Source organism: Zosterops lateralis (assembly GCF_965231275.1).
Source record: "Zosterops lateralis genome assembly, chromosome: 8".
Lineage (NCBI taxonomy): Eukaryota > Metazoa > Chordata > Aves > Passeriformes > Zosteropidae > Zosterops > Zosterops lateralis.
The window spans coordinates 6,196,361-6,216,903 of record NC_139768.1 but is presented as its reverse complement, the minus strand read 5'-3'; the positions used below and the strand labels follow the sequence as shown (position 1 = coordinate 6,216,903).

The window sequence follows — 20,543 nt, the reverse complement described above, 5'->3', positions numbered from 1 at the left end:
TTAACACAGCACGAAATGGCCCATTTCTATGATTACCAAACAGGAAAGCAAGTTGGGCCACAGTTCACCACACAGAACACTTTATAGTCAGGCTTGGCTGGCAAAAAATATTATGTAACACTCAAATAAGATAAATGGCTGCATTGGCAGTGGAAATAACCTTCTGTTTAATTAGAAAATAAGAGCTGTATGGGACAATAAAAATGGTTACTGCTGCCCTCAGTCACTGTTTAATAAATATGGTTGTGCTGAAGATAATGCTAAGTGTTATTTATTTGTGTAATATCATGGGCTCAGTAATTGTTCATGTTCTTGATAGTTACCCTGCATGTAGAATGAGTCCATTTCGTGTTTTCTTTGTTTAATTTTTAAAAAGGAAAGAGGATTTTTTTAAAGCTGTTTTTAAAAGCCAAAAGTGTGTTAACACCTTAGTGTTGCTGTAACCAAACCACTGGTTTTCTTAGCTTACCTTCAGGATAATTAAGCTTTGAAACTGAGTCTTTTATGCTTTCCAGGCTGGATTGTCTGTCGGCCTTGGAAATGTTTCTACATCTTTGAGAGGCAGCATAATTTGAATTTTCAGCTGTCCATTTAATTGTGGCTGTGCCCTGAATGAATAGAGTCCTAAGGTCTGGTTTAGGATGGTTTCACCTTCCTTTGGAGGTTTAAGCACTAAACATGCAAATCAAGTCCGGCAGGGCACGGTGTGGAAGACTGAAGATTTCAGTGAACCTTCTCCCTAAAGGGAACAGTTTTCACTAGTAAATTGAGCATCAAATTGTGCTATGTGCATATGTATCAAAAGTTTCCTTTCTCTGTAGAGCATGTTTATTGGGTATGGGCATTGTGCTGGGCTTCACCTCGTCAGGAACGTGCACATATTTGTCAAATGCTTGACAGTAAAGCAGGGCATGGGATGCATTTCACAATTTATTTTTAACAGGCCTGGTATCCCGGCCCTATTGCTTTTGGTCATAATCTTTCTGTTTCAGATCTACAATAAGTACAGGGATTTGAAAAAGGATATCAAAGACTTTTCTTGGTTTTATCCAAAGGGATAATTCGCAAGATGTTTCATCAACAAGCTTTAACCCCTCCTTCCTTCCCTACTTTCCTTCCCCCCCAAATGTGGACTGTATGTCAAGAGGCAAAACAAAACAAAACAAACCCCCTTTTCTTCACACAATTCACTTTAAGCTTTAAAATCCTCCAAAATCCCCAATCTCCCTTTGCAGTCTGGTTCCCACTCTCCAGCTTTCCTCATCTCCCTCTGAAAGAAAAAAGCTCTTCTTTAAGGGACTGATAGGTTGTAGAGCGATGCTTAGCAACAACATTCCTGTGCCTTAAGTAGCTGCAAGCCCCTAGCTGAACCCTTTGATGTGACTGTCAGGGCAGATTTATTTTGTTTTAGCACATTGTCTACTTGTCCAGATGTATCAGGAGATAAAAAGGAGTCATGTTTACACTCTTTTTGGGAGGGGGAGGAGGGGAGGAGATGTAATTAAATCGCATTTTTGATGAATCTCTGAGAGATCAAGATGAAGAACAGAGGAATTGGCTTGAATATAGAAGGGAAACCCATTTGCCTGCCCTGACACCTGACATTGTAGGAAGATGAAGTGTAAAGCCATAGCACAATGTGTTGATTTGGTTCTGCTGAACCCTTTAACTTTGTTTTTTTTTCATGTGGTGGTAGCTCACGAGAGCCCAGAAAGGCCTATTAGAGAGCAGCAGTTGTGCACTATAGAGTCTTTCCTGTATATGTATATATTTGTCCAGATTGAAAAAAAAGAAGTGGTTTTCTTTATAATATTAGTGTTATAGATCACATATCCCAGAATGGCTGTGGTAAATGGCTGTCAATCAAATAATTAAAGAAAAAAAGAAAAAAAAAGGCAACGAAATTGAGCCTCAGTGATCTTGGATAAACAAGTATGCAGCATGAGGCAGGCCTTGCTGAATTCTCCAGGAGAACAAATACCATAGATAAATCCATTTTTGTTTATTTGCTTTTAACTTGCACATTTAGCAACACCATTCTGAGCTCTATTAATAACCCGCGGTGTGCAGTGACAAGTCTGATTCCAGCATTCAGTATGCTGTGGGTATGCCAAGTGAATAAAATGCTAGTTTTAATCTGCTCTTACAAAAGTTACTCTATTTGCATTTTAAATAGGTTACACTGCAGCACCCCCTTCTGCTGACTGAATAGAGTGACAAGAGGTTTGAACTGCAGTTCAGTTCTATTCCCCCATGACAAAATGGAGATGCCTTGAAAGCATTTTTAACCTTCCAATTTCTTAATTCCTGCACCTGTTAAGTAAGGAGGTCAGCACAACTTAGCAACAGTCATTAAAGTACTGTTACCTTATGCTTTTTAGGAGACAGCTTTCATTTTTTTGCAATGTTTTCCATGCTTCCTAAAAAAACCTAAGGCAAGCAGCAGGTATCAGAATGAATAGCAAAGCAAAATAAGTTCTCTAGTATTGCAAACAATTATACCAGGCCTGTGAAATGTATACACTGTTCTGCATTCCTCTGATTATCATTGAATGTGCTTGCAAGTGATGATATTACATTACTAATTTAAGTTATGCAACAGTCTTGGAAGTTCCTGTCTAAGGAAGCAACTTAGCTTGATGATTTTGTCTTTGCTTTTGAAGAATCTGTGCATATCAGATTGGCAAAAGGAGGTGGAGAAGTTCTGAGTTACCTTATTTCAAAATAAAGGGCTATAAAAAGTAAGGAGTTACAGTGTCATGTGTAATGTGTATTTGAGTTCTGCATCAGTGTTTGTATGCAGTGTTGCTATGCCATAGCATAGCAGGAATCCTGGCAATTATTCCACCACTGCTATGTTTTGTAGCTGTGATGTAATTGGTTGAAAGATATTGCAGGGAGTGACTGAAGGAAACTTGGAATCTAATACATTGTCAGTGTAGTTCCCTTCACATTGTCCTACCTATGCTTTTGGCACCTTCTGTTGATGCTGTAATCTCTAAGAACTCCATATTTCTCTTTCACTCCTTCAGAGCTGTTGGACAGTGAGTGAAATTCTATAAATGTCATGTTTCAATATTGGTGAGGTGGGGACTTAGAAAAAGGTTAGCATCTCCTAGCACCTCAAAATTCATTTGTGGTTCACTTCAGGAGGAACTTCAAAGAATAGTTTTCTATGACAACTCAGAATTCTCTAGCAACAGAGAATTGCAGAGTTTTGTTGTTTTGGGATATGACAGGCTTGTTTGTCATTTGCTTGGTCCTTAAGCTTTATTTTCCTAGTGAGCCCATAGTGTAAATGAAAAGAAGGTAGCATGTGTGTTCTCAGAATATGGAGGTAAAGATGCTGACAGAAGTAAGGTAGACCATATAATAATTGTTTGTATTTACTTTCCCAATCTCAGATTAGGATTCAAGGCCAGCAGATTTTTCTCTAGTGTTTTATACTTCTGGGGGCCTTTTGTTGAGTTCTTGATTTTCATTAGTACCAACCTGAGAGATGAGAAAACATTAAGAAATCTATTTTAGGGATGAGTATGATTGAGTAACTTTGAATTTATTTTGTAGTGTGGTTTGAAACTAATTTTTTTCTTATTTTAAACCTAAAACCTTTATATTTTACAGTGGATAGATTGTTTGCTGGATTATATTAATGGGTATTGCTTTCATTCACTGTTGTGTGGCTAGCATGTTAAAGTGCTCCTTTAGGGACAGATTCTGTTAACTGCTGTAATGAGAGAGACTGAGCCACTTGAGCAGTAAGCTTTAATTTGTAAAAAATGAATATATTCGAATGTGGCATATGCCTGGGTAGATGTGGTAATAATGACTTCCCTTCAACTCATTAAACTGAACCTGAGCAGAAGAATCTCTTGCATTCTTCTGCTTTTAAGTGTAAGCAGCTGAAATGCACTTTTTAAAAAGAGAAGGCAAATACTGTGCAAGAAGTTCACTTTTTATCTAATGACCTCGAAAAAATATTAAGAAGATGCTGAAATTCTTGGCTTTTGAGTGATATAAGTTGAAAAAGAATGGTCTTGGTAGTCAAAAAGCCTAACGGGTGTTTTTGTGTGCTGTATGTTACAGTAGAACAAATCAATTCAGGCTCCTTAGATGCAGTCGTTGCCTTGTGATTATATTTGTGTAAAGTCTTGGAGCCTTTGATCAAAGAAAGGCATTTGTGACTAGGTCTAATCCAAGCTCTTTAAGGTGTTTAACTTGCACGGGGGGGAAGAGGTTGATAACAGCTGGGATTTAAATTTAGTTTTGCTGAACTTTTGTTTTGAAAGGATTTCTATTATATACTGCTTCCTTTTCCATACAGAAGATGGATCATTGAGTAAACCTAAAAGGGAAAGAGGATATGGGAGGAAATGGGTGGGGACTTGGAATTAATCTTCTGAAGAAAAATGTTTGATCAGCGGGTAGGAGAGTATGAAATCCTCTGATGTTGACAGCAGGCAACTTTCTGACTAGTGTGTGATTGACAACTTTGATGCTCCAGTGGGGAGCGAGTGTCCAGCCGTGCTCAGGCATCCTCTGTCTGTGGGTGGTAGTGTTAATAATGTGGCAACTGGGAAGATTAATTGTGGACAAGCAGCAGGATTACGAGGAGGGCTTCACAGGTCTAAAAGGAACAGTGGTAGGAAGGCCTCTGATCTGTCAGCCCAAAAGGAAATTAGTTAGGGCAGGCTGGAGCAGGCTTAAAAAGGGAGGAGGGGGGGAGGGTAAGATGGAGTAATGGAAGAAGGGAAGCATTTAGGATATTAAGGCAAAATGAAGAGGATATTGAAAAAGGTCATAAGGGGATGGGACCAATGTTCTTGAAAGACCTTAATACACTACATTCTCTTACAGTACATGCAGAGTTCAGCTTATTTTGCAGAGAACTGCAAAGGGACTTTTGTAGTGGTTAGAGCTGACCCCTTAGGTGATACCTGTAACTTGTTTCCAAATGAGTGTGAGAATAAACTCAAATTAAGGATTTTCAAGGATATGTAAATGCAAAATACATAGCAGAGTGTTTACTTAAGCTGTTTCTGCAAGTTACTAACTGCTGCGTGTTTTACTTCCCACCCCTTTTGGTAGGAGTAGGGATTTTGCCAATAAATTCTGTGTTACCATTAAAAAGGCCATTCATCATGCTTACTAATGTTATTAATCAAGATACACCACAGTACTCTTAAAATGAGATCATTTTGATAAATCATGTATGACATGAAAAGACTTTATTCCTTTTAAGTGCAATTTAGACTGTAATTTTTTTCCTCATTTATGATTCATGGGAGAAACATGGATAAAATTCCCTTGCACATTTACACCTTATCTTCAGTAATAATTCAAAACTGCTCTTAGATGAAAATTCAAGGGCTGATTCACCAAAGCTGAATGCCAGCTCATTATATTCTGGCATTCAGTAGTCCAAAAATAATGTCCATACATTAGGTACTTTTCACAATAGTTGAATTTGGCTGCACACCAGACATATCGATTACACTCAATTAAGCCTAAATGCATAAGAATTATCTGATGTTCATTTGCATTTTTGATCCCTGCTTTCAACCTTGCAATTTAACATTAAGTAAAAACCAAAAGGTAAATTCAAGTGAGAAGTGATAATCTCTCTTATAAGAGAATAAGGGAATGCTTTGAATCTGAAATGCTTTGAATCTTAAGCTCCACTACTTCTGTTAAATGAGAAAAATTCTCTTTCCTTTCTTCTTAAAGGTTACTGAAATTGGAAGACCAACCAAAATATAAGAGCACTGTTCTCCTTGTTGTCCTAATGCTACTGTAATAGTACTGTCCTAATTTGGCTACTGTATCAGTAGCATCACGTCTGAAAATAAGCTGCTAAAATATCTGGAATGAATATTTGCTAAGGTCAAAGTCGTATTCTTGAGTATGGCTGAAACACTTGTATTATTGATTAGATTTGAAAGTTCTGAAGTGGGGTTTTTTGTTTACTCCTGTGTTTAGAAATATAAAAATGAAATATCTAGTGGAGAGATATAATTTGGATAGCAGAGTCATTTAAATTTTACTTTCTCAAACCATGATTCAAAGAGGATTGGCTTGTCTGAGTTCCCCCTTTACTTCATGCAACAGCTGAAATATTTGAAGGAACTTGTATGGTTGCCAAAAATAGCACAGCATTTTTATTTTTGAATCATTGGTCTCTACAAATTTGTTTTGATGCAGCAGATGTACAGTATGTCCTGATACTACACATGATGTTCCCTTACTAATACCATCCAAGTATTGCATTTTTTATTCCTTGAAAAGTGGAATTCAGGGATTAAACAAATTTGCTTTTTCTTCTGTTTAGTCTAATTAGATTCCTCCACTCTTCAGAGCTAGTTGTTGTTGTGTGGCTGACAATTTTCTTCTAAATCGGTTATTTTTGTCCCTGTTCATTAAAGCAACCCTAATTTATGCTGGAGGTTTAGCAAAGACAACTGCTAACTCATGACTCTGTCTGCCTGGCTGTGGAGCAAGGAAATTGGGAAATCCCATCAAGAGCAGCCTCCTTTCCTGGTAGGGATGCTGTGCCACCTCTTGGTTTTCCAGAACTGCCCAGTGTGTTGAGGTGGGTGACAAACTCCAGCCAGCCCATTGAACCCTCTGACTGAGCTCCCAGCTGGGGAGAGGAGAGCCAGACGGGTTGTACTCTGCCATATGGAGTGCTCCACTCAGGCCTGCTTTTGCATATTTTCTAGTCTCTTTATCCCTTCTTTCACACTTCATCCCTTTCGTTTATTTATTTATCTATTTATCTATTTATTTATTTATTTATTTTAACTGGCTGTATGGTTTCTAAGTTCATAGAAAAGCAAATACATTGCAAATAAAGTTGTTCTTACCTGACCATTCCCTAGGATTGACTAGTTAAAGATTTGGTGTATTGTTGCCCTCAAATTTAGTTTTTGATGTTGTGTTATGGTGTTGTTTTTTTTTTTTTTTTTTTTTTTTTTTTCTGCTTCACCTTCTACAATGTCTGTAATTTTAATGAACATGCTTCGCAAATCTGGTACTCTTTTTACAGTCCATTTATAGTATCAAATGCAGCACTTTGGACAAAAATACACAGGTTATTATGAAGAGCAGTACCTCAGTTTAGCAAGTGTTTGGGGGACTGTGAGTAGTCTGACTTTATTTGTCTTGTAAGTCTTAAACCATGTACTATGATAGACTGCAAAGCTTGGATGACTTCAAGCTTTGCAAAACTACAAGCTTCTTTTATAATAACACCATTAGAATTTCTATACTGAGTTACTCTATGACCTGTTCTATAAAATTGAAGCTACCAACTAGTTTTAACAGCTTTCCTCAAAGCTACCTGTATGTATAGTTGCTTTCCACTGCAAGAGGAACTTCTGATGCATATGTCACCAATACTTGAAGACATAACTGTCACATGTCAATGCTGTCACTGTCACAATATTCCTGTGAATATGAAGAGTAATGCAATCTATACAAATCTCTTTGGAAGATAGCTTAGGGCCAAATGTCAGTGTGTGGTAGGGAAAACAAATAGTTGTCCTTCTGCTGGTGCACCAGCTTAATCAGAAATATGATTTGGAACTTGAGCCAGTGTTTGTGCAAAACAGTCCTAACCCTGGATGATATTCCATAGAATTAAAGTTGCTCTAACTGAATGCTGAGCTCAAAGGTAATGAAAACTGTTCTATATTTGACAGGGAATTATATACTGTACATAAAATAACAGAAAAACACCAATAAACAAACCCTTCTGTTCTTGCATTTCCAAAGATTGGAAATAAAGCTAAATTGCCCCTTCACTCCAATATCCTTTTTAGAAGCTCTTGAATTTTGCTCACTCAGTGGTATATTGCTGAAATGGCAAAGTCTCTTCCAGTAATTTTAGGAAAAGCTATCATCAAGCTGTCAACAGTCTAAATTGAGATTAAAAGTACCAAAGAGAAACCTTCACTATTATCAGAGTCCCAAATAAGTACACTTGAATAAGCAGATAACATCTAGAGTGTACAGTATGAGACCACTTATTCTTCTAGTTTTTTGAGTGATTTACAGGGATGAAGTCTGATGTTAAATAGTGACGTTATTCTCCTTTTCTTACCCAAAACTACTTGACCCAAGGGAAACGTGTAGCTGTGAACAGATGCCTGTTCTTGGAATTAGTTTCAAATATCACATAGCTGGGTGTAAGGGGTTTCTATCTCTCCCTCTGACATGTTATGTGCCCTTGGCTCATATTGGTCATCAGAGAGATTTCCAATAATTCATAGTCTGGAGCAGATTGAGCTGCAGGTTTGCAGTTCACCAAAATCAAGGTATTATTCATTCTGGCTGAAGGTGAGAGTTATGTCTGTAGCAATATGTCTCTGAACAAGAGGTTCCCTGAAAAGGGTTTATTATCACTGGTGAGTCAACAGAGGCAGGATATTCTCTATTTTTATTCCTTTCCAGTAAGTAGCATCCTTGCTGTTTAGGCAAACTTGTCTCAGTTAAGTTCTGTTAAGATGTTTGTTTTGATGCATCTTCATGTAGTGACCTGATTTTTTCTAGGGACAAAAATGGGATTATAACTATGGTCTGACATAAAAATTGATGGCTGGTCTTCAAAACCAAAAGCTTAGTGTGCTAATCTAGTCAGTCACCTCCTAACTTGTTATATACTGTCATTTAGGAGTCCAACAGCTACAACAAGGAAGCCTTTAACAAACTATTACCATGATTAAATTTCATTCTTAGAGATTTCTGATTACTGTTCTCGGGTTTGGTCTGGTAATTAAAAATTGAATCAGTATTTATACTTTTTCCTTCTCCAAAACACTGGAGCCCTATTTCATACTTTTATATGAGCCAGACATTGGAGAGCTGAGGGTTCATAAATTTTGAGGATATGTTCAATTATAAAGTCAGGAAGATTGAGGTGGATTCCTTTGATTGACTTTTACAGCTTAGAAGTCAATATATCATTAGGGAACAAACTGCACAGAAGATAGCAATTATTTTCTCAAGACTCCCTTTTTCTCTTTATTTGCTTTATTTTTTCTATTAGAAATTATCATGTAACTTTCAGTGAATGCTGTCCTTTGTGTCTTTCTATTTAAACACATCATCTTTTTATGTCAGTTGAAATGGGTGGGATGTAAATACTCCAGAGCAAACTCTGTATCTGAAACTGGACATGTCACTACTGTGTCACCAATCTGTCTAAGTTAAACTGAACTTTAAAAACTGGCAATCATTCATATTCACCAACACAATCTTTTATTTTCGTATCTTTTCCTAACGATGCAACACTGATGTTCTGTAACTAAAAAGCAAGATGGTAAATGTGGCTTGTTTTAGCTTTATGTTTGTAAAGTATGTCTTTCCTTCAACTGAAACATCCAATGGAATGATGGTTAGTTTATTGTAAACTGTAGCTCTTCAGTCTAATCTTTTAAAATTGGAATCATAGGATCTTGAGACTTATTATGGAGGAAGATTTGGAATTCTTCTCCCTTAACATTTTGCTTTTAAGGGTTCTGAGCAAGTCCTCTTGGGTACTTACTTCTTTTATTAGACTTCTGGTGTGGGTTTTAAGTGTTTATTGTTAAAAATTCTATATACTTGTACACTTTTTTTTTTTTTTTTTGTTACAGGCACTCTAATTTTTAATAGAGCCCTTCATTTAGCTCACAGGGCAGTGGATGAGAAAAAACATTTGGCTTTTTTTCTTTAGATCTGAAAAGTACAGTATCTTAGCCTAACTTTCTATTTTCTATCTCCTTACTTTCCCATGGAATCACTCAGCTTCTTTTAGGTAAATATTAATCTGTTTCACCAATAGAAACATTTTTAACATGGCCTAAATATTTCCTGGCAAAGGTGGTAATTTTTTTTTTTAAGCTGTCAGCTGCAGGACAATATTCTTTTAGTAATGATACATAATGTCGTTGTGTAAACTCTTGTGAGTAGAGCAACCTTGAGGAATGGCAAGCAGCCTTAACAAAAACAAATTAATCCTTCATGGCTGATGTCTCCATGCACCTGTAACCACATCACAGCGCTCATCCTGCAGGTGCATCCGCTCTGCCTCCTCCCTGACCTCCCCACTCAGAGCTCTGAGAGTGTTTGTTTTGTCACACAGGCCTCCAGTGCTGCTGCCTCTGCCTCTCCAGAGATGCACTACACACCTCTGCCTCCTGGATCCAGAGACCTCACCAACCACAGAGGTACGAGCCACGTTTTATTGGTGTGAACTGCTGCAAGGTGCTAAGCTTTGCTCTAAGGCCTTCCCTGCATTAGTTACTGCTGCATTTCACTTTACAGAGATCACCAAGCCTTTCAAGCACTGTATGGGAAAACCATACCTGTCAAGACTACAGATTTTTGCTCATATTAAATAGGATTTACAGGTAGTCTACAGGGAAAGCAAATAAATCTATGGATAATAACGCTCAGTGATTTTTGTGTGTGCGTGTGAAAGAGAGAAAAATGTGAAGAGATTAGAGTGCTTAAACATTGCTAAGTAGATGATTACATGCAGCATTGGTAATTTTGAGAGAATTTGTAAACTTTCTAGTATTTTTAAAGTGAGAGCTTTTTGGCAGTTTAGAAATTTAGGACTATAATTTTGAAATGTTAACACATTTTCTTTGCAATAAGAAAGGATTTTTTCAACATTTTTCAACATTAAACGTGGATCAGTGTTCAATTTCCTTTTTCATCCATCCTTAGAACTTAAAAAAACACCTTGGGCAAATTCACAAATTCCTTCTGCATACCTATGAAACAAAAAATTCAGGGAACAGGTGACAAGCTGAAGCAGTCAGAAAGGGTGCATTCCAAGCTTTTTAACTTTTATCAAAAGAGAGAAATTGGTAAAGCTTGCAGGACTTTTTCAGCTTGAAACCAGAGCAACAATCCTTTTATTTATTTCCCACGTTACCCATTGATTCTATATTGATCTTGTAAACCATTTGTGTAGAGAAAGGTTTTGTTTAGGATACCAGGATCAAAGTCAGCCTTATACTTATGAATTGATGATAAACTGATTTTAATGTGTGTTCAAATTCTGCAGCACTACAGAGGATGGAAGCAGCTTTAGTAGAACTCCACATTATTTGAAACCTCCTGAAAGAATCAGGCAGGTAATGCACCTGAAGGAGGATCTGTGATTCAGGTGTGAAGGATGAGGAAAGGGTTGGAACTTAATCTTGCAGCCTGTATCACTGTTGCTGTGCTAGAGCTGAGGATGAGGATGGAGCTACATCCTGGCCCTGGTGTAGATTGCTGTGGTGCACTGGAAATCAGATGTGCCAGAAGGGCTGTGAGTGCCTTGTATTCTGGCACTGAGCTCGTGTAAAAACTGATATTTTTAAAGAGAAAGGACCAACCAAAATCCTGAATTTGAGCACACAGCTGGACTTCAGAGATTAAAAAAAAATTCTGCCCCCCCCAAAAACCCCCCACAACCCAGTGCCCTTCCTCTCCACCCTCCATTCCCAAGATAAGTAGCTTTGATTTTCAGATAAGCATGTTGCCTTTGAGGCTGGATGTCTGGTGTTGGATTAAATGGCTAGGGTCTACTAACACAATAAATAGAATGACAGAATCTTGAAAAACGCCTAAGTTCTATAAAAATACTTTAAAAGTACCCTTAAAAGCCAGATATCCTCAGATTTTTTATTTAGGTGATAGTGTATTGGAAGTGTGGCTTCATGGCTGATTTTGTTATCTGACTTGACAAAAGAAATGCCAGTAGTGTTGAGCATCAAAAGCTGTGTGCCTGCATTATTGATTGACTCCTCTTGCAATACAGCAGTTGTGTGGCTGCAGTAGGTGCTGCAGATATGTCCAGCAGGTGTTTGTTCAGAGCAGGAGCTTGCCAAGTTCTAAGTGCCCACTGTCCTCACCAGGGTTTCAGAATGCCTGCCCCCCTTGCCATGAAAGGGGAAAATTATATTGCCCAAACCACCAACTTTCTACCCTTGGCAGTTCACATAATTTTTATTACTTCTATCTTTACTCTTCCCAGAAATATTCTGCTCTGCATGCTAAATATGCTGCACATTTCCTTGTGATTAAGCACAGTTATAAATAAAGTGAATGGAGAAGAGAGTGTTGTCCAAAGAAAGGGTAAAATTGATCCTTAAAGAGACATTGTTAACATGATTTGATAAGTTGATATATATTTGTGTATTTGTGTATATACATACACATATTCACAAGGAAAAAAATAAGGACACTTTCCAAAAATCCAGGTGTTGGCAGAACCAATTCCAGGCTTAGAACAACCTGCTGGCAAGGCCCATTACCTCAATCAACTTCTTTTATACAAAGAAAAATTTCGAAGTTCACAAGCCCATAAAAGATTAATTGCAGTCAATAGAAAAATCTCCAAGGAAGGAATGAAATACTTAAGCATGCTATTCTAGGTTCTGAATATCTCCAATTTTTTTCTTCATGGCATGCTTGCAGTGTTGTAAAAGTAGAATTGAATCAGCTGTTGCATATGTAAATATTGGAGGTTTTCAATGCATACTGGAATGAAGAATGCTCTAAGTTTGTGAGTGTTATTTCTCCCTGGAGAAACTTGTTTACCAGAATCCTGAAGTCTGGCAAACGGTTTGGTACAGCTGTAGACTGATTTTTGGGGGACTGGGAGGGGGAGCAGGAGCAAGCTGGATGTATTTGATCGGTACAGTTTCACTTGGACATTTCTCACTCTGTTTAGCTATGATTTTTTACAGGGAGAACACAAACATATAATTATGTGTGGGTTGCACCATGTGTCTCACAGCTTTTGTGTTCCTGCATGCAGTATATAATTTCCAGTCAGGATCTGGTCCTTTAGGTTGACTCCATGTTTTGTACAGACAATTTCAGGGATGGTGAAAATCTCACTCTCCCTTTCAAAGCCCAGAGAAACTGCCTATGACAGTGTGATGTCAGCATGGAATGCTCGCTGCAAATATTATATTGAGTGTTATGATGCTTGAGCATGTAAGTACACGAAGAGAGAAATAAAAATTGCATCAGGTTTTTATGCTTTAGAGAATTTTTCTCCATCTCGGGAAAGTTGTTTTCCCTTATGTTACAGTATTCTTTAGACCCACTTTTCTAAGGTGAACCTTGCCTCAGTCCCACTGTTCATCTTTTTCAGGGCAAAATCTACAGGCCTTCTTTTTAGATTTTGGGCATCTGACAGCAATATGACTTGATTATTTATGTGATCTAATTGCTATTCTGTTGAACAAGGCTCCCAAAGTGATAGTTTTAATACTGGCTGTATTTTTGTTTTGATTCCAAAACAATGATCTCAAACTTCTAAGGGTCTTTCTTTGGTCTTTGTTAAAGTATGATTTTCTATTTTATTTTATATAGATTTAGAATCCAATAATTTACTTGTGTGAAGTTCTCTTACCTAGTTAAAAGAAGTCAGATTGAAGACATGGCCTCCTAAGTGCTTCTTTTGTTTCTATATTATATACATTGCTTCTATTGTTCTAGCTTTAAATTTTTCTGGTGAAATAAAATATGTAAGCCCCACATTCCCGTCTGCATTTTTAGATCTACCTTTAACAACAACAACAACAACAACAAAAAATCAAACAGAACAGTTACTTATTGTTGTTTTTAAATAGAAATGGCCACGCTCCCAATACACAAAAGTATGAAATGTAGTGGCTTTTACTACAGAAATTGTAGTAAATTCAACTTTTACTGAAGAAATTGGCCCAAAAATTTTGGGGCTTACATAAATTATTTTTTTAGCAGTTTGTATATATGGCCCAGGTACCTTTCTGTTCCTTAGTGATAATTTTTTACCTGGGTACATATCTTAAAATAGAAACTTCAATTCTTAACATAGTCGACATTGATGAAAAAGAAATTTTAAACTCATAATAATGTACTTGTAAGGATAATTTGTCTGATGTGTGGAAGAAGGTCCCTCACTTTTTGACCCACTCAGGTGGTATATTTGGGGTTTTTTTAATGGCATCCTTGCTAAGGATGTGCCTTTATGTGTAAGCATTCAAACTCAAATTGCCTTCTAAAAAGAACAGTGCTCTCCAGATGATGAGGAAAATAGTAATTTATCATTCTATCTCTTCAGAGGCAATATCACTAAATCATGGCTATCATGAAAATCTGTTTTTCTCATACAAAAACATGTGCTGGATGCCTTTTGTATGAACAGTTATTTTGTAAGATTGTCTATTACCTGATTTACTTGAAAACATATTAATTTTCCAAAGCCATTTGGTTTCCAGTAACAATTTACAGATGACTCCTCCTTTTCTTGTGCTTTTGTTTCTGGGAAAAAACAGTGGTAAGTTTACCCCATTGCTTACTGGTAAAAGGAAGAAGAAACAGTTTCCATTAAAAACTAAGCCTGTATTTATGTAAGTAGTTTTTAGAACCTTAGCTTGGATTTAGGCCAAGGTTTAATAGTTCTAATCTATTATAACTTGTAAAAACTTTCTGAACAAATCCACTGTCCTGTTTTGGTGTCCATACAGTGAATTATCCAAGTTTTCTGGTTTGTGCAGTCATTGCATTGTCCTATGTTTGAATGATGAGTGCCCACATGAAAAATTAGTATTTGTTCTACCAATATGTTTCAGTCAACTGATAGATGTGTTTTCTTCTTTTATGATCTGATCTTTAAAGTCATCAACTGTATTGAAATCCAAGAATAGAATATTTTGAAGCTTCTTATTTACCTTCTAAAGGTAATTTTATAGAGCCTGTTTGAAGAAATGAAATGAGAGGTTCCTTTTGCTCTCAGTTTCTCTTTGTCAAGCAGAGTTGTGCTGAAGGTTTCTTTTGGAATGAAGGTCTTTCCAAACTTTCCCCTTCTTAAGCAAACAATTGTATGTAGGGATATAATCTGTTAGAGAGACACCTGAACTTGCAATGTTTCCTCCTTCTGTGATTGTTATATTGTGCTATTGCACTCAGAGTATTCAGCATGGTAAATTTTCACTGGTGACTGGTATGTTCATACAGAATTCCTACTGGTGGATTGTTAGGGCTTGCCACACAGAAAACCAGCTAGTAGCTTTGTAGGGGTTTAGATAAGTGCCAGATCAAGATAAAAGTGGACTACAGAATGCACAGCAAGCGTTTGGCCACCCAGTTGAGCAGGAATTCACACTCTAGTACATGCCAAAGGGCATCTACTACTTTCAAAATCTGGTGTTGAAGGAAAAAAGTAGAAATTTTGGAGAGCCAGAGGGAGTAGTATAGTTAAAATGATTATCCTCCAAGGATTTACATGTTCTGTCTCAATTTGCTTGCCCTGCTCATATATTATAAATATTCTTAGGTTCATACAGAGCCTAAGAATGTTATGTTATGTTATATATGAACCTAAGAATATATATATATACACACACATAAAATATTTATATATTATTGTATGTTATATAATAATGTCTATTAATCCTTCCAGAATTTGGTTTAAAGTTTTAACATAATACTTTAAAATATTTGAAGTAAAATTATAAAATTGACACGCACCACTTAATAATGAATGTTAATATACAAAGTTCTTATTTTACACATGCATTGTGAAAAGCCGTGCTGTCTCTAAATCACAGACATAAAAGAAAAGGAAATTATGGTTTGCATAAAACTTACTTCCAGAAAGATAAGTATCCTGTTTATATTGTCATTGCAGTCCTCTCTGCTGTTGTTATTGACACAGTTGTTAGGTGCTTGTTGTGTTTTCAACCCAGAGGCTTATTTAGAGTTTGAAATTGATTGCTGGGGAAGTTGCAAAGCAATTTATGTAGCAACTTATCATAATTAGTTCGTTTTCTTAGTGTGAACTGCACTTTATGCTTGTCAATTGATTTTCCTTGTATATGCATAAGGCAGCTCATTGTAGTCTGTCAAAAAACCCCAAACCCCAAAAACCCATGGTTAGTACTTTATCATTCAGTTAACCAAGTGCATCCATATCTGTATATAGGATGTATTTGCTTTAATTTGTTCAATAACTAAGAATAAGATTAATGAGAAAACTGCAAACAGATGCACTATGTGAGAGTTCTGTATCAGAGAAAGATGCTGTGAATAGTGAGATATTTTCTTTGTTGTTTTACAGAAAGTGTCCTTTGAAAATCCCATAATTTTTAACCTGCATTATGTTGTGGCATGTCCTAGACTGAAGACTTCTTAGGCCAGGATCTTCTCATCATGAGATTAATAACCTTAAAATAAACAAACAAAAAAAAGTTCTCAATAGCATGGAACAGACAAGATCATATTTTCCAAGGGAGAAACACTCAAAAATAAGCTGTGACATTTCCTATTAGTGCCAGGAAATATGTCCCAACAGTGAGATGTGATGTGGTCATGACTTAGCCTCAAGGAGAGTTGGTGGAAATCCTCTTCTTTTGACACTCTGGGAGAATGCTAAAATAAGGAGTCTGTTAAAAACAAAATAATTTTTTTTTAAAAAATCCCATGTGGTTTGCCTGTATGATGTGAGAAACTGGGTTCTGGTTCCTTGGTTTTTAGTTTGGAAAATGGATGTTAATGGAAGCTCAAGACACATGGGAGAAGCACGGAAAGCAAAGTGATGGTATAGATGAGTATCAGTGAGAGAAAACTGAGTTAAGAAAAGATTCTGTTTTCTGATCTTAGTTCCCTTTACTTAAGGGGATGTGAAAGAAAAAAGAAAATCCATCAGAGGTGAATTGGGGTTTTGTAGTCCAGATGTGTGAGAAGGTAATGTCAGAAAGTTAAAGAATTCTGGTTCAAGATGTTCCTGGTGCAGCTGGGAGGAAGGTGGAGCAGGCTTCTCTTATTCCTGTGCTGGATGACTCCTGCTGATGCCCTTAGACTCCCCAAACCTTACACCTGGAGCTGAGGTCAATTTTTAATTTACTGACTCATTTCTATTAATTCACTGGTGCACCTGGTTTCTTAGCTCTGACCATGATTTTTCCCTTCCAAGGTGGTTTCCAGTTTGCTGCTTTCTCAGTATTTCTGATATGTTTGCTTTGTGTGGAGAAGAATAGGTAGAAGGAATGAGTGAAGCAAAGTAGGTGGGGAGAAATGCTAGAAGGCACACTTCCTTAGGGAAGTGCACTCCAGTAAAATGTTTCTAGCTGGTAACAGAAACCCACCTCTGTTAGTATTTTCCAAGTCCTCAAATGCATTAGGCATCTCTCCTGGTTTTGTGGTCTGACACACAATCACAAGTTTTGCTCTTCAATGGAACTGAGTGGTCCAATAACCACACACACGAGCAACTCAGCTCTGGAGGGGTTTTTCGCTGGGCAGTCATGAAAGAACAGGTTAAAGAGGGTCTCATGTAGTGCCTTTCCTGAGGTCTATTTTCTCTGTTTACTGGAATAGAACTGCCACCAATAGCTGTGCTGTTTGTGGGCCAATTTACCTCATGTACTCAGTAGTGATAATTTCTGCCAGCATCTACATGTTTCTACAATGACTTTCCCAAATGTGGAATAAATTGTAGTTGGATTTGAGTGTGACCTTGACTAATATGGTTCAAGAAATAAATTTTCTGGGTCATTGGATTCATATTCTTGTCACTTACAGGGTCAACAATTTTTTGTCTGTGTATACAAGGAATGTTGGATTTGAATCAGAATACTGTAGATTATTAAAACTTCAGCATAAAAATATATTGTTATCTTTTTGTATATTGCAGTGATGGGAGCAACTAGTCATGTGAAAGTAGGTTGGGGTAAATGAGGTGGGGATGATGTATAAAGTGACTTGCAGTTTTGTGTAAAGTCTTTTCTTGATGGCCAGAAAAGTTAAGGTTTGGTTTTACATGACAGCGTATTTTAATTTGTGAGACTTCTCTGTGTTCTGTGGTTTGAAACTGAACCCAAGGGATGTGATTGAGCTGACCAGAAGTAAGTTCTTAGAGGATCACTTCCTGGTGTGCTGTATGTCTCTGTGGGAATGAAATATGTGTGTTCCTCTGCAAGAAAACTTTTAAAGGAGAAAAAGAGAGTAATTAAGTGGTTAATCAAATTCAGATTAAAAAATTATTAAATATCTCAGATGTTGAGCACAAAATTCCCATTCTACATCTTATGGGATTTAGTAGTCTGAAATTCAGGCAGACTTTCATAATTGTCAGTATTTTTTTTCCAAATGTTATAGAGACTTTAATTTCTCCACAGTGCACAGTCCCCAATCTGACTGTTGAAGACCTGAGCATTTTCCATATTTTTGTCATTCTGAGGTTTTTCATTGTAACTTTTTCCATACTTGCCAAAACTAGCAGTCTAGGCCCAAGTCACCCATACAAGTGTCACATCAGAGGGAATGTGATTAATGAGGAAAAAAGCCATAACTTCATATTTTTGGTAGACTAGAGAGTGCCTGATATTTCACAACATAGCTCATTTTTTCGTGCTGGCAATAAGAAACCATAAGAATGCTCAAGCAGGATGACTAAAAAGTGGCAGAAATATAAAATATATAGAAAGCACTGGCTTCTATAAGTGGAAGTTTGGGATCCAAACCCATTAAGCCTACCTAAAATCTTTGAATATGCTGGAGAGATAATGATGCAGTGTATATGCAACTGGCAATTAAAAAAAAAAATCCAGTAAATTTGCCACTTGGCCTTATAATTTTTTACAATAAACAATTCCAGTCATCAGCCACAGTATTGCAGCTCTTCCAAAGAAACTGGGTTCAAAGCACAACAGTGCTGTGCAAATACAATCTCCTGAGAGATCCCCATGTTTAGTTAGCACTCCAGTCTAGCCTGTTTTTGCAGGAGTCCTCCAATTTTATCATTCAGGCATTTTTATGGCCTCATTGGAACAAATAAACAAACATCTGGAATCATGTGGTACATTTAATTAAAAACTTTTTGTTTGGCCAGAAATAGTAAAATCATGAAAAATTGCCTGTCTTCGAGCTCAGAAAGGCCAAATGGTGAAGCTGTTGGCTACAGACAGTTTTATAATGTATTGAAATTCATAGATATGCACACCTGCTGCAAGGCCCCCTCCTTTTTTTTTTTTGATTCATAACCATTAATGAGTGTTTAGTGCACAGATTGTAGCCCTTGTTTAAATGGGAATTTACTGTTTTTAATAACATATAGACACGTGTTGATATATTCCATACAGCCTGTACTGTTCTGTAGTGCACAGACACCATAAAGCTTTATATTATTGGTTGAAAAAAAAGAAAAAAAAAATCTTTATGGTGCATGTTCCATTTGAATTTTTTTTTTTTTCATATTAGTATGTTTTAATTCCAGAGGCAGTAAACATTTGCCCCATGCTAAGGGTCTGTGTAGCAAAGGTTGGAAATGTGAAAGATGGTGTTTTCTCATTAAAATTAGAATCTGTAATGAAAATTTGAGTTTTCATTGTTACACTTAATGTGTATTTTTGAGGAAATTTGCAAGGGGCTCTTACTTTTGCAGATAAAACTGCTTGATGTCACCTGATGATATTACTGTATGGTCACAAAATATTTTACAGATCAAAATCACTATTTATGAAAACTAATTTGTCTATTGGGCTACTGTCTATTTGAGATGCACAAATATAGGCCTTTGAGCACATGAGACATAGAATTTTATTTTTGCGTTTGTACATCTCAGTTTTTAAATAGCTGAGCCTTCTACTGAGAAAATGGCATGCACACAGAAAGTACTACTGGATCTGAATATTGTTCCCTGTTCTTCATATTTCTCGTGATTAAAATAATGTGGCTATTCCATTTTGTGTTTCTCTGAGAGTTTAGACTTTTTAGCAGGACAGGATGGAATAATTACATGACACTGCCCTGTAGTTGGTGTTACTGGCCTGAATGAAGAGGGTGTGGGTGGCATCTGAAAAAGCACTAATTCCCACATAGTCAACACATGTAGAAGTCTGCTTTAAAAAATGGGGGAGGGAAGAAATTCCCTCCACAGTCAGAAGGGCAGCCATCTGCATAACAGCAGTGAAACTATTTTATCCCCTTGTGTGTTTATAGCGTGCACATCTTGCTGTAATGTCTATGTGTCTTTCAAACTATGAACAGCCAAGAAGATGCAATAGATTTCACATTTCCTTGTTCAGACTGTGGTCAGACTGTGCTAGAAGTGGGTGAAGGGTCCTTTTCAAAATTTGATTTCAGGAAAATAAGGGGTAACTTTGTAGGATTTCATTGCATCTTATGCAAGAAGAGAAATCTGTCAACTTTTTACTGGATATGAACATCTGTATTCATGATCTAATGATATATTTACTGATCAAAGTTCCTTGCAGAGCTCTGAAAGCAAATGATAAGTAGGTTGATGGCTTCCTTTTTTTTTTCCTGTTTTGTGATATTTTTGTGGTCTGTTAATAACCTCATGGTAAGAAAAGTAAATGATAGGAAGCCCCATGACATCCTTCACTAACTTTGTATGCCCTTAAGCAGAGAGATCACACCTGGGGAGAAGAAAGGGAGGAGATAGAGAGGTAAATAATAAGTATAAACAACTACAATTGTTTTATGTCCTTTACCAAACAGAGGATGGCTGATCCTTTTTTTTTTGGTTGATATTCCTTGTGTTACCT

General features: G+C 36.9%; 1 protein-coding gene across 1 annotated transcript in view; it reads left to right on the top strand.

Moving 5' to 3' along the window:
* LRMDA (leucine rich melanocyte differentiation associated) overlaps positions 1–20,543 on the top strand; it is a 599,023-nt gene that overhangs the window by 493,455 nt on the left and 85,025 nt on the right. The window contains 1 exon segment of the mRNA XM_083866301.1: positions 10,124–10,208. Within this exon segment, the coding sequence (XP_083722427.1) occupies positions 10,124–10,208 (85 nt within the window).